General features: G+C 70.8%; 1 protein-coding gene across 1 annotated transcript; it reads right to left on the bottom strand.

The window, feature by feature from the left end:
- Positions 1-3150: 3150 nt before the first annotated feature.
- On the bottom strand, positions 3151-9906 carry RAPGEFL1 (Rap guanine nucleotide exchange factor like 1). The gene is given in 16 exon segments (XM_075722925.1): positions 3151-3275; positions 3561-3615; positions 3936-4000; positions 4102-4189; positions 4466-4516; positions 4615-4705; positions 4772-4872; positions 4875-4952; positions 5056-5178; positions 5314-5411; positions 5497-5664; positions 5808-5920; positions 6219-6316; positions 6390-6543; positions 7061-7139; positions 9492-9906. Coding segments are annotated over 16 exon segments (1902 nt in total).
- Between the last annotated feature and the right edge of the window lie 4160 nt (positions 9907-14066).

The following is a 14066-nucleotide window of genomic DNA, read 5'->3' as shown; positions in this document are numbered from 1 at the left end:
CTGCCAAAGGTAAAACGAGGCCGATTTGGGATCGCGGCACCTCTCCAAGGGCTCCTGCTCAGCCCAGCGCACAGGCTGCGGTTCATTGAAACGACTTTCATGCAAAACCTCTGCCTCCACCTGGCCTGAGGACGCTGCCGCACCGGCTCCTCACTGCTGCCTTCCCACCGGCCAGGGGGGAGGCAGTGGCTTCCAGCCCACATTTCGCCTGGACAGCGGGACTGGGAAACCCGGAGCAGGGCAGTCACGAGGCGTTCAGTACCCCACAACATCCATCAGCTGAGGGTCAGGAGGCAGCCGGCATCTCCTTCCTCTGCATCCCACCCCATGGGCCCCGGAAACGCTGCCCAAGTCCAAGCAGGACACAGCCCGGGCCCCCATCCCGCTCACTGCAGGGAGGTAGCTGGAGCAGAGCTGTGGTTGACAGCAACAGGGACTCGAGGTAAACCCCAAAAAAACAAGCGGCTCTGAGCATTGCCTGGAAAATAAGCTGTTTCAGAGCACGCTGGGCTCACTGGGGCTCTGGCCTGCATTGCCCCGAACCCACCCTGGCTGCTGCCTGCCCCAGCTCTGGGCTCGCCATGGCTTCCCCATGACAGAGCAAACACCAAAATAAGCAACACCTCAACGGGAGCAGAGCCTTGAGGAGGGACAGCTCAGTGTCCAGGCACACCGGCTCACGGGTGCAGCCCGCCTGCTGGGCTCATCCCTGTGCAGCACACGTACCCCACAGCCTGAACCCATCTGTGTCCCTCCCGTGTCGCAGCTGAGGATGTCAAGGCACACGGGGAACCCTGTGAACAGAGAGCCGGGGTGGGCGAGAGCCGCTCACCAGGCCAGCCGCACACTCAAGGGCAGGCGCAAGCCACGTCAATTCTGCTGAGTCTTTGCGGAGGGAAAGGCTGCGGCTGCTCATGCCACAGCCCTGCCGCTCTCCCTCTGTCCCAAAGGACACACGCAAAACAGTCAGCTACTTATTTCATTTGCTTACAACCAGGACTCTAGAGGGGTCCGGAGTGTAAACCCACAGCAGGAATTCAGTCCTCAAGGCCAGGGCGCTGCCTGGGCAGTGTCTGGCAGAGGCAGGCACCATTGAACGGCTACGTGGGCGGGGAGGGCCAGCAGACCGGGAGCACGCAGCCGCGGCGGTGTTTACCCCCGAGCAGAAGGGAGAGCTCAGCCTCCACCGTAGCACTTGCAGCACTTTGCTGCCCAACCATATGCTGCCCCGTGCTCAGGTTTTCGTAGGCAGAGGCTGCTCAGGCCGCAGTTTGCCAGCACCGGGCCCAGAGGAGCGACCGGACAGCGACGCTGCTTGGGGACCCTGGGCCTGGCCTGCCCCTGGGAGTATCGTCCCCCACAGGACAGCACAACCGGTCACCCAAATCTCCCATGGCAGCTACCTGCACACAAACCCCTCCCTGCTCCCCCCAGGGAACACCGTTGGAGGGGGATGAAGGGAAGAACATGATGGGCACCCTCCCATGACACAGGGAGAAGCAGAGGGGGGAGAAGCTCTCCCCGGGATCCCCGCAAAGACCCCCCGCCGCCACCAGCACCCTCTGCCAACACCCCTCCAGCACAGACACTCCGAGCGGCACCGGTGCCTCCCCTGGGAAACGCCCCCACACCCTCCCTGCCTCCCGCTACAACCGTCCCCGCAGACCCCGCTGCGCCCCACGCAGCGCCCAGCGCGCCCAGCGCACCCACGGCCACCCCCGTCCCACCGCGAGCCCCAAAACGCCCACAGCCACCCCCACCCTCCCGCACCCCGAAAGAGCCCAACGCGCGTCCCCTCCCCAAAACAGGCCCCATACAGACCCCAGCGCACCCTCATCCCCCTCTCCCCGCCGCACCCCGCCGGCCCCCGGGTACCCCACAACCGGCCCCGGGCTCCTCACAGGCCCCGCGCAGCCTCTCTGCGTCCCACACGCCCACCCCGAACCACCGCGCTCCCCACAGAGCCCCGCGGGCCGCGGCCGCAGCCCCGGCCCTCGCAGGCCCCGCGGCCCCCGGCCCGGTGCCCCCCGCGCTCACCCGCCGCCCGCGGCCTCCTCCCGCCGCACCCGGAAACGCCGCGGCGCCGTCCGGCCTCCAGCCGCCGCCAAACAAAATGGCGGCCGTGCCCCTTCCTGCGCCTGCGCTGCGTAGACCGGATGTGGGCGGGGCACGGCGGAGCGGCGGCGCCATGCTGGGGAGGTCGGGCGGCCACAGTGGGAAGGGCGCTGGGCAGCCAGGCCGCCATCTTGGGAAGGTCACCGCCGCGGCGGGAGCGCCTGCCTCCGCGGGCGCCCAGAGAAGCGCGGCGACGCCGGGAGTAATTCTCCGTTCCGGGCCGAGCCGCCGCTGCGGGCCGGAGGTGCCGCGGCCGACCCGGCTACCGGTACCAGCTCCGTCCGCCCGCCATGTTGGGAAGGTCGGGCGGAACACTCGCGGCTGCCATGTTGGGAGGGTCACGCCCAGTGGCTCCGTGCCGCCGCCACCTTGAGAAGGTCGAGGCTCCCCCCCCACCCCCACCCCCCCGGTCGGTAACGGGAGGCCCGGGGAGGGGCTGCGCCCGTGACCCTCCGCCCCGCGCTGCTCCCGGCGTGACGTCACCCAGCAGCACGGCTATGACCTCACCCCCCAGCATGACATCAGCAGACGGGCACCGGGACAGCCTTTTATTGGGGCTCCGCACCCCCTGCCTCCCCCGGTTTTTTTTTTTTTGTTTTGGTTGTTATTTTTTTTTTCCCCTTTTTCCTCCTTTTTTTTTAAAAAATAAATGTACAATTCCGGACAGCGGTTCGGTACAAAATATACACGTCTGGTGGCGGGGGGGGGGGGGGCGGGCAGGGGGGCACGTAGAAAAATAAAGGGGGGCCAGTAGGGCACCCCGGGGGGGGGCCAGGCAGACACGGGTCCCCCGGGGGTCCCTGCACCCCAGCCAGGGGAAGGGGGGGGGGCAGTGGGGTGCCAGGGGGAATGGGGGGGATGCGCCCGGGGTCCCCAAACCCACCACCACCCCGGTGCCACGGGTGGGGGGGGCAGCACCCAGCTGCACCCCCCCCCCGCCCCGCGTGAGGCCGGGGTCCCTGGCCAAAGTGCGTCAGTGCTGGGGGGGAGAGGGGGGTGTCCCCCCCCGGGATGGGGGGGCCCCCCCCCCGGTCCTCACTGGCTGCCGGGCTCCAGTTTGTAGGAGAGCTCGAAGAGCAGGTTCTGGTTGTCGATGACCCGCAGCTGCCGCACGTAGGCCTTGGTCTGCAGCTGGCTGGGGGAGGCCTCCAGCTCCAGGCCTGGGGAGGGGGGGGGCAGTGCCGGGGGCATGCCAGGACCACAAGCCCCCCCCCGGGATGGGGATGGGGATACGGGAATGGGGATACGGGAATGGGGATGCGGGAATGGGGATGCGGGAATGGGGATGTGGGTGCAGACACGTCCCCAGCCCGCAGGGTCAGCAGCGGGTGGGTGTGCGGGGCCGTATGCGCTTCCCCACGGGGTCAGCCCCCTCCCACAGCGCTGGCCCCTCGCCCCCTGCCCGGCCGGGGCTGCGGGGGTCCCGGCCCCCCCACCGTACTCACAGAGCGGGCGGCTCCGGTACTTTCGGATGGTCCTCACTTTCTCGGCGATGCAGTGCTGGTGCAGAGAGCAACCCCCCCACTGTCAGCCCCCAGTCCCACGGGACCCTGCCTGCCCACCCCAAAAATCCCTGGAGATTTGTCCCCTCTCCAGGACCCTGCTGCACGCCCTGGGGCTTCCCCACCACCATGGACCCCCCCCAGGGATCCTATTCTGCACCCTGGGGACCCCGCACCCCCCCCAGGGACCCCCACCCCGCTGCAGGGACAGGAGAGCTCCAGCCCCTCGGTGGGCCCCCCCTTCCCTGGCCTCCCCCCAGGGGGTCCCTCAGCCACGTCCCCCCCATCCCGGCAGCCCCCGCAGCGAGGGGCACCCACCAGCTTCTCCACATTGACCAGCCCGTCCAGGAGGGTCTTGCTGCCTTCATGCAGGAAGGTCAGATCTGGGGGGGGGGGGGGGAGCAGGAGATTAGGGGGGCCCCATGGGGCAGCAGCAGGACCCCAGCCCACCATGGGGTGCGGGCAGCCCCCGTGCCCCCCTCACCTTTGAGGATGAGCGGCACAAAGGGGATGAGGGGGGGTTTCATCTTGGCCAGCACCTCCCGGTAGGTCTTGTGGTTCCTGCAAGGGTCCTGGGGGGGGGGGGGGGGGGGGGGGGGGTCGGGAGGTCAGGGCTGGGGGGGTGGCTCCCCATGGGTGCCAGCACCCTGCCCAGCCTGCCCTGGACGCCCCTACCCAAGCTGGCCACCATGGGCACAGGGTTGTGGCCATTGCTGGTGGCCTGCGGCGGGGGGACAAGGACACCCCAGGATGGCGTGGGAACGTCCCCTGCCCACCAGCTCCCCAAATACCCCGTGGGGTACCTGGGTGCTCCCCCAACACCCGCGGGGCACCCGGGCACCTCTCACCGTCAGGTTCTCAAACTTCCGAAACAGGTTCTTAAATTTTCCCGGGAGCTTCTGTAAGACAAGACCAGGGTGGGGGGGCCATGAGCACCCAGGGCTGGGGTCCCGGGAGCACCCCAGGCTGGGGTCCGGGGCACCCCACGGCCCCTTACCTCCCAGGTGAGGCGCAGGCGGCTGATGGCAGCATTGTTGAGCCCGATGATGATGGCGTAGAAGGAGAGCATGTCCTGGTTCTGCTTGCATCTGGTGGGGGGGGAAGGGTGAGGGGTGGGCAGGGACCACCCCCCACGCCCCCGGCCCCGCACTCACATGGCGGCGATCTTGATGAGCTTCTTGAGGAGGTGGGCACGCTTGCCCAGTGACTCGCAGAGCAGCAGCTCCGTGCCCACCCAGTGCTGCACCTCGCTGCAACCCGCTGCAGCAGCAGCTCCAGGTTGGCCGTCTCCCGCCGGCCCCGCTCCCCATGGAAAACGTAGTCCACGAATTCCAGCTGCCGGAGGTGTTGGGGGGGGGGGGGGGAACATGCACATTGATTGCCAGGGTCCCCCCCCGCCACAGCGCAGCCCCCCTCAGCCCCCCAGCCTCCCCCCAACCTCGTGGATGCAGCGGAAGAGCTCCCAGTGGAAGGCGGTGAGGTGGTTGGCGATCTCCTCCGGCTCCGCTCGGTGAATCTCCGTGTCCCCCGGGACCACCTGGATCTCCTCGGGCAGTGGCACCTGCGAGGGGACGCGGGGACGATCAGAGAGTGCTGGACCGTAGGGGTCCCGCTGGAGGGCCCCCCCTCTTCTGCCCAGGGGGGTCACCGCAGCCCCGGGGCTGGGTTGGGTGGGGGTCCCCGGCGCGGCGCTCACCAGGGAGTCAAAAGTGTCCCTGGTGCAGGCGAAGAGGTGGCTGTTGATGCCTAGGGTGGTGAAGACGCACTCCTCGCTGGGCTGCAGCACCGCTTTCTCTGCGGGCAGAGTGCGGGCAAGGGGGTCAGCGCCAGCCGGACCCCCACCCCTGCCCACAACCCCCCACGCCGGCCCCACGGGCACCTCCGGATGAGGCCATGGTGACGAGGATGAGGGCGTCCTCGCGGGCGCTCTGCTCCTCCGAGTACTGCAGCTTCTCGGTGACCGAGGCCAGGATGTCCTGCACCGAGGCCGAGAGGCGGCTGCGGATGGTGACGTACGAGTGGTCGGGCATGTACACGCGGCAGAAGACTGGGGGAGACGGGAGGGCGTCAGGGCCGCGCCGGACCCCGCGCACCTCCCCGGGGCACTCCGGAGCCCCGACAGGGGAAACTGAGGCACGGAGCAGGCACGGGCCAGGGAGGGGAGCCCAGCACCCAGACGCAGTCACTCACTCTCATCGGAGCCCCGGAAAGCCACCCGCGTCTGCAGGCACGAATCAATGCGGCGAAAGTGCCTGAACAGCGGCTTCACCTGCTTGTTCGGGGGGGGCGTCTCGTCGGCCACCCTGCGGCACCGGTGTGGGGTCAGGCCATGGCCAGCACCCTTGGGTGCTGCACCCCGAGCCCTGCCAGGGTGCTCTGCCAGAGCAGGGGGCCAGAGCCCCCCGCACCCAGCTCCTTGCTCGTTACCGAAGCGCTGCTCATGACCACCCCAGCTCCTGGGCATCCCCAAGGACCACAACCCCTTGTCCCTCCTGGGGATCCGCTGACCCCCAGGATGCCCCATCCCCTCTGGGGACCTCCTGCCCTGCCCCCGGGCCCCCTGCCCTCCCCGGGGACCCCCTGTGCCCCCTCCCTGCTCACTTGAGCTCCACGGTCTCCACGAGCTGGTGCAGCTTGAGGATCTCGTCCTCCAGGTCATGGTAGAGGGACATGTCCTTCATGATGAGCAGGTAGAGCTCCTGGGGGGGCGAGAGGGGCTCAGGACGGGGGGCTGCAGGGGGCAGGAGGGGTCATGGGGGGGGGGGCACCCACCTTGATCACCTTCCCGGCGCTCTCCTCCTCCTGCAGCAGCCCCTTGTAGGTCTCAAGGAAATGCAGCAGCACGGCCAGCACTGCCCGCTTGCGCCGCAGCCCGGCCCCCGCCTCATCCCAGCGTGGCGGGGGGCTGCCCGCCGCCAGCACGAAGGTGGCACCGTCAAGGAGGTGCCACGGCAAGGAGGGACCCCGGCCACCCACGGGCACCCCCTGTGCCCCGGGCACCCCTTGTTGAGGGTGTTCGTGCCCATCCTGGTGGCACCCTGCTGCCCACCTCGCGCCCAAACCCTTCACAGCACCCACATGCCCACCCTCACAGCACCCCAGTTCCCTCCTTGCTGTTCCCCTGTGCCCCCCCCAAGGCACCCTGCTGCCCTCCCCATGCCCTCCTCCTTGCAACCCCACGCCCACCCTCATGCCACCCTCACGCCCACCCTAATGCCCTCCTGGCTGCACCCTCACGTTCACCCTCGTGCCACCCCATGCCCTCCCCGTGCCCATCCCCACACCCCTCCCCATTGCAACCTTGTGCCCACCCCACTGCCACCTTCACGGCACCCTTGTCCCCACCGTTATTGCGCCCCGGTGCCCTCATACCCAACCTCAGACCCCTCCTCATTGCACCCTCACGCCCACCCTTGTGCCCAACGCCCGCCTGCCAAGGATATTGCTGGTGCAGCTGCTGCAGAAAGCGCTCAGTGGGCAGGAAGAGCGAGTGCGTGAGCACGATGTCGTCCAGCAGCGACTCTGGGGAAGATGGGGGACAGGCATGGGCACCCCACCCCGCACAGACCCCCGACCTCACCGCCAACACCCCCCAGAGGCCCCGTGCCCAGTGGAGCGGGCGGCCGAGGGGAGCGCTGCTAATTCCCGGGGTGACACCGGGAGACGCTGAACCCCACGCCAAACCCCACGCCGAACCCGGTGCTGACTCACAGACCCGCTCCCAGCCCCGCGGGGCAGCCGGGTCCCGGGAGGAGGCACGCAGGGCAGGACCCGAGCCGTGACGCCCTGGCACGCCCGCCAGCCCCAGTGACAGCCCGGCTGCCGCCAAACCGGGACACGGCTCAGGGCAATGGGGACACTGAGGCAGGCAGCGAGGGCAGGTGGCAGCAGCCACTATTCGGGCAACCGCGCTCAGGGCACACCGCGCCGGTGCCGGGGAAGCTGGTGCCTGCGGTCGGGCTCTCTGGGCCAGCCCAGGCAGCACCGGCCCCGGGGCGGGGGTTGTTTTGGCACGGCCGGGTGAGCCGAGCGGCCAACACCGGCGTCGGTGCCCATCAGCGCCAGCACCCAGCCGCCGCCGCGACCTTTGGACAAGGCACCGCTCCCTCTCCCAGCCCCGCAGCAACCCTCGACCTCGGCCCTGAGCAGGTCCCCGGCCACAGCGGTGCCCGGGGGGCTGTGCCCATGTGCCCCAGGGATGCCACGGCTGCACCAGGGATGCCGGTGCCCCCGAAGAAGCCCACAGGACCTGTCCCCGCAGGAGGGGCCATGCTGAGGATCCCCCCGGCCACCCCCCGGGCCCCGGCCCGTTAACTCGGCCACAGATCTGTGCCAAGCCACGGCTGAGGCTCCCCTGGCACCACCGCGCCGGGGCACAGCGCCTGCGGGGGACGAGCTGCCGCCGAAAGCGGGACACGGCAGTCTGGGGCACAGGCTGGACTCGCAGCCTCCCCCCACCCCAGGCCCGGCCCTCCAGCACTGCAGGGCCGCTGCCCCACATCCAGCATCCTGCACCAGTGTCGGGGCGGGCAGGGGCACCGGCAGCATTGGGGGTGCCCCCAGGGCAGGTACACAGCCCCCGGGCCCCGGGTGCAGCCCCCTCCCAGGCTCTGCAGAAGGAGTCGAACACCACCACCCTCCCCATCCCCACGGGCTGCAGTCCCCTCCAGCCCTGCCTCAGTTTCCCCATCGCTCTGCAGCACCCACACCATCCCCCAGAGCACAGGGACGGCTTTCCCGCCCCGGGAGAGCGTGGCTGGTGGGAGCCCTCGGACCCCCGTGCCGGCTCCTGCCTCTCCCGCTCCCTGCCAGCCCGGGCACCGCGGGGCTGGGCCTGGCAGCGTGTTGGTGCAGGCAGGGCCTGGTGCTGCCAGTTCCATCTCGCTCCTACCCGAAAGGCTCCCTCGCGTCGGTGAGCCCCACCCCGCCCCGGGCATCCCTGGAGCATGGGGCTGGCGGGGGGCTGGGGTGCCCCACTGCCCCCCCCGGGTGCCCCCCAGCCCCACACCCCAGCAGCTGAGCAGGGTCGGCCGGAGCAGGGATCCCTGTGGCATGGGAGCGCTCCCAGCCCACCCAGCCTGGCTCCCACCCAGCTCCGCGCACCCAAAAGCACCCCGGCACCGGGAGCTGTGGTGGGCCGGTATCGCGGGCACCGGGGAGCCTGTGCTGGAGGGAAGGGGCATCCGCCCGCCCCCCCCCACCACGCTGCAGTTCCCGTCGGGGCTAATTTTAGCACCGGGAACACGTTAAAGATTAAACGGGAGGCTGATGGCTCTGCACAGCGCGGCAGCACTCGGTGCCCGGCCAACCTTGGCCTCTGCCAGGCCTGGTGCCACCGCCAAGCTCGCCGCCACGCCAAGCCCCCCGTCCCCGCCGTCCCCTTGCCCAGCGCCTCTGCCGCAGCGCGGGGCCAGGCAGCGATGCCCCGCGGGACCCCTGCCCACCCCGCAACGCCTCTGCCCTCCCCGCTGCCACCGGCACCCCAGGCCGGTGGGGACCCAGCCTGACCTTGTCACCCCAACCGGGCACCCGCCTGCACCCTGCGCGGTGCCACCTGCCTCGCCGGGCACCCGGCGTCTCCCACCCTGGCATCGTCTCCAACCCCGGCGTCTCCCACCCTGGCGTCGTCTCCCACCCCGGTGTCTCCCACCCCGGCGGCCCCAGCACAGCGACCGGGCGAGCACCCATCAGACACCCCCGGCCCCCCCCCGCTGCCGCATCACCCCCCCAGCATCCCCCAGAGCGGCCCCCGCCGCTCCCCGCCCCGGCCACCCCCGCAGCCTCTCCCGCCGCTGCCCGCAGCCCCCCCCCCCGCCCCGGCCACGCTCCCGGGGGTCCCGCAGCGGCCGCCCCGCCAGCCCCGCTCCCCGGTACCTGCTCCGCAGCCCCGGCCATGCGCGCCGCCCGCCGGCAGCCGCTCCAGGAGCGCGGCCAGGAGCCGCTCGGGGGGCGCGGGCGCGGCGGGGGCGCAGCCGCAGCAGCAGCGGGCGGCGGGCGGCGGCTCCGGGCTCGGCGGCTCCCGGTCCCGGTCGCGATCGCCGCCCGGGGACGGTTCCTCCGGGGAGCGGAGCGGCGCCTCGGGCGGCCGCAGCTCCAGCCAGCGGCCCTCGCCCCCCGGCTGCGGCCCCGCCGGCCCCGCCGGCTCCTCGGGGGAGGCGGGCGGGCGCGACAGGCTCTGCCGCCGCGGCCCCGGTCCCGATCCTTGCCCCGGTGCCGGTCCCGGTGCGGCGGTGGGGCGGGCGGGCAGGTGCGAGCCCGGCTTCTTCAGCAACTTCTCCAGCGGCTTCATGGCCGCCCGGGCGCGGCGGCGGCGGCTCAGGGGGCCATGGGCGGCGGCGGCGGCGGCGGCTCCGCTCGGTTCGGGTCGGGCTCGGGCCCCGGCGCCGCTCCCCGCCCGCCCCGCGCCTGCTGCGCGCTGCGCCCCGCCGCGGCCCCGCCGCCAGCGCCCGCCCCGCCGCCCCGCCCCGCCGCCGCCCCCGGCACCTGCCCGCCCCCGCCCGCCGCCGCCGCACCGGCAACGGCACCGGGAGCGGCGCCGGGAGCGCGGGGGCCGGGAGCGGACCCGTCCCGGGGGGTGCGGTGACAGCGGGGGTGCAGCCGCGCCAGCGCCGGGCACGCACCGGGACCGGGAGCCGCCCCCCCCCCGCCGCCGCCAGCAGCCCCGCACAGGTGATGCGTTCCACCCCCCACCCCCCCTCCCCGCAGCACCGGGGACACGGCCACACGCCCACGCGCGATCGGTGACGCTCGGGGGACACATTGGCAGAGCCCCCGCAGCCCCCCACTGCCCTACAGCCTGGCGGGGGGGGGGGACACAGCCCCCACCCACCCCCACCGCCACACCGGCGGCACCATCGCCCACCCCGACGGAGGGACACGGTCTGACACCCGTGGCACACCCCCGGCGCACCCCCGCGGGCCCCCCCGTGCCACCCCGGCAGCCCTGGGGCACATGGGACCGTCCCCCGCTACGGTCCCCCTCCCCGCCGTCCCCTCCACGGCAGCCACATCCTCAGGCGTGGGGTGACCCAGCCCCGGGCCCCCCAGCCCAGCTCGCTGCACCCCGTGAGCAGCGTGGGAAATGGACAGGGGTGGGTGCAGACCCCCCCCACCCCGGCTCGGGCACCCCCTGGGGCCGGGGCCACCCCGCAGGCAGGGCCGGGCAGGTCGGGGCAGCTGCCTGCCCCCCGCGCTGCCTGCCAGGCCGGGAACAGGCCCTGCCGGGCTGGCAAGCCGGGGCGGGTGCCGGGGCAGGGCAGGGTGGGACGTGGCACCCGCCCGGAGCCGAGCCGCCGTGCCCCCCGCTCGCTGGGTGCCGAGCACCCACCCTGCGCCCCTCCGGGCACGGTCACGGTGGTGACGGCAATGAGGGGACAGGCCCTGGGTACCCCCACGGTCGCCATCTCCCAGGGTTCGCTCCCTGCAAACCCGCGGCCTGGTGACAGCCCCGGGGTGGGACGGCGGCAACGGTTGGGGGGACGCGGTGGGTGACCCCACAGCCCCCGCCGCACCCCGGCAGGCAGAGCCGGAGGGGGTTTGGGGAGGGATGGGTGTCCCAGCAGCTCCCGCTTTGTTCCCGTTTTGCCTCCACCCGGCAGTTGCTTGGCAACTCCATCCGTGTGGCCGCAGGAAAGCGGCAAAACGCGTCCCCGCGTCCCCATCGCCGGCTGCACGGGGCCCCGGAGGGATGGCACGGGATGGCATGGCATGGCATGGCACAGGATGGCATGGCATGGCCTGGCCCTCCTCTGCCCCATGGCACCTCTACCCGCCCTGCCAGGCCCCAGCACCCAGACCCATCCCCCCATCCCACCCAAGACCCCAAAACGCCCCCACCCAGCCGAGCTCCTCCATCCCCTCTGCCCGGGCGGCTGGACGAGGGTGCCCGTCCCCGGGTGCGAGCGGTGCCCGCTGGCCAGGCTGTATGGAGAGGGGCTTCTGCTAGCAGAGGCTGGAGGAGGCAGGAGGGGAAACTGAGGCACGAAGAGGCCGCAGGAGCTGGTGGCAGCTGGGCCCCGGGGGCGGGAGGGACCTGGAGCGTCGTGCCGTGCCGAGGGCCGTGCTCGCACCCGGGAAACGTGCCCCGGATCCAGGCCCGTCGGCTCGGCCCAGCTCCTCTCCCCCGGCTCGGCAGGGACAGGGTCACTGCTGGCGCAGAGCAAGCTATTAGCTTAATTAATTTGCTGTTATTTCTCCTAACGAGCTGGGATCTGGAGCAGGCGCTTCCCTCCCAAAGCCTGCGCCTCCATTTGCAGCCGCGTTGCGTTCTCCCGCCCCGGCAGCCAAGCAGGGGGTGCGAAGCCTCCAGGCACTGCTCAAAACAGACCTTGTGTAGGAGGGAAAAATTACACTAAGGGAAAAATCCCTCCCCGAGCCAGCGCCTTAACCCACTTCCCGGCTGCAGCACTGGGAGAGGGGAATCTCAGCACTCAGGGAAGGGGAGAGCCCCCAGCCAAGGGGCTTCTCACCCCGCAGCTTCTCCCCAAGGCCCCCGCCATGATCGGAGCCGGCCCCTGGACCAGGCTCAGCCCCGTGCCCTCTGCCAGGGAGGGAAACTGAGGCAGGGGTGCCGGTGAGGGAAGGGGCAGCACAGCAGCGGGGGTGGGAGGTCGACGGCTCCCGCCTCTGCTGCCGGACGGGCTCTGGGACGCGGACCCCACTGCCAGCAGCTAGGGCAGGAGCTGGGGAGAGCTGCCGGGAACGGAGCAAAGGGGCTGGGGCAGGGTGCAAAGAGGGGGAATTGGGGTCCCCCCACCCTCCCACCGCAGCGCCCGCAGGCCCTGCCCGCATCCTTCCCCCTCCCCAGCTTTCCCCCAGCCCAGGCAAAGCCATGACCAGCCCAGGGCCGGCTGCAGGAGCGCAGAGCCCACGGCGGTGATCGCCCCATCACCGGGGCGGGGGGGTACCGGCAGGGTGCAGGGATGGGGTATCGCCCCATCACCGGGGGGGGGGGGGGGGGGTACCGGGAGGGTGCAGGGACGGGGTACGTGCCACCCCCCACCCCGTTCGCCGCGGGAAGCCGGGCCGCGGGCCAGAGGGAGGCTGCGGTGCCGAGGCGGAGGGAGGCAGCGCGGCACAGAAGCGCGCAGGCGGCAGCTCCCACACCACCCACGCACCAGTTGTTCTTCCCCCCCGCCCTGAATCCGCGAGCGAGCGAGGCTGCGGGGAGAGGAGGGGGCTCGCTTCTGCGCCGAGCCCCACCGCCGGGGCAGAGCTGGGCTCGGGGACGGACTGCAGCTGCTCCCAGGGGACGCGGGGGCGAGGGCGGCTGGCGCTGGCTGCAGAGGAGCCGCTTTTCCAGTCCCACCAGGAGCTCCTGGAAAGGGGAGAGCAGCTCCCGGCGTGCAGCCGAGTTTTCCGGAAGGGACAACGGTCCTCCTGGAAAAACGCACGTGCGCGCTGTCCCTGCAGGTCTCAGGCCAAGGAAAGAGACAGAGAGCTGGCTACTTTCTAAAACGTGTTCTCATCCGCGCGCCGATACAACGCTGGTTACAAATGTGCGCTCCTAAGGGACAGGAATCCAAATAAAGAAAACCAAAAACCCATCACAGTGTTGTAAGGTCCAGGACTTCAGTCGTGCACCCGACAGGTTGACGACACATTTCAGCCTTAAGGCAGAAAAACAGTTACACTTAAAACATAAGGGAGTTCTGCTTTTAAAATGTTGCTTTGACATCTGAAATTAGGTACAAAAAGGTCATCGAGTTACAAACAACAGACAAAGAAGGTATTTCTGCTGGAGAGCCGGGCATGCGTGAGATGATCTGGACCAGAGAGTGGGCAGGTGGGCCGCTGGGCACCCCTCCCTCGCCGCAGATGGGGACTCGGAGGCCAAAACGCCACTTGCTTGGAGGAGCAACGTTCCCCCTCGGCCTGCGCCAGCAGCTGGCACTTCCCCACGCTGCCCCAGCACGTGCTCGGGGCGAGCGGCAGGAATCGGCAGCCTGCCTTGCCAAGTTTCCTAATGCAATTTGCAAACGGCTGCGAGGACACGGCCAAACCTGAGCGTGACTGGGAGCGGGAGCCGCTCCGCCTGCCGCGGTGCCGGCGGGATGCGTGCTGCAGAGAGGGCGGCGCGGCGCTGCGGCACGGGTGAGCCAGCCGGCGTCCGGCTTGGCACGCTCAGCGCGGCGGTGCCGGTCACCCTGGGCAGATCAGCCTCCGAATCCTAACGGGGGAAACGAGGATGCCGAGGTCTCTGGGGGAACACCGGTTTACGTGGCAGCAGGCACAGGGCTGAGGCGCTTCCTCCCGGGGACGGGAGCCCAGGCTGGATGCGTCGGGGCGGGTCACAACACCCCCTTCCACTTCCACAGCAGCAACACCCAAGTGCTAGGAGCAAATCACTCCTCTGCTTGCCCTGTCTAGCTGGTTTGTCTGCTGGCAGGGCTGTTCTGGCAGCGTCGAGGTGCCTGGACGCCCATAAACCTCCCTCTCTGCCGCTGATTT

Source organism: Pelecanus crispus, chromosome 18 (genome assembly GCF_030463565.1).
Source record: "Pelecanus crispus isolate bPelCri1 chromosome 18, bPelCri1.pri, whole genome shotgun sequence".
NCBI classification, from domain to species: Eukaryota; Metazoa; Chordata; class Aves; order Pelecaniformes; family Pelecanidae; genus Pelecanus; species Pelecanus crispus.
Note: the sequence above shows the minus strand (reverse complement) of the source record. Positions and strands in the feature narration are given on the sequence as shown.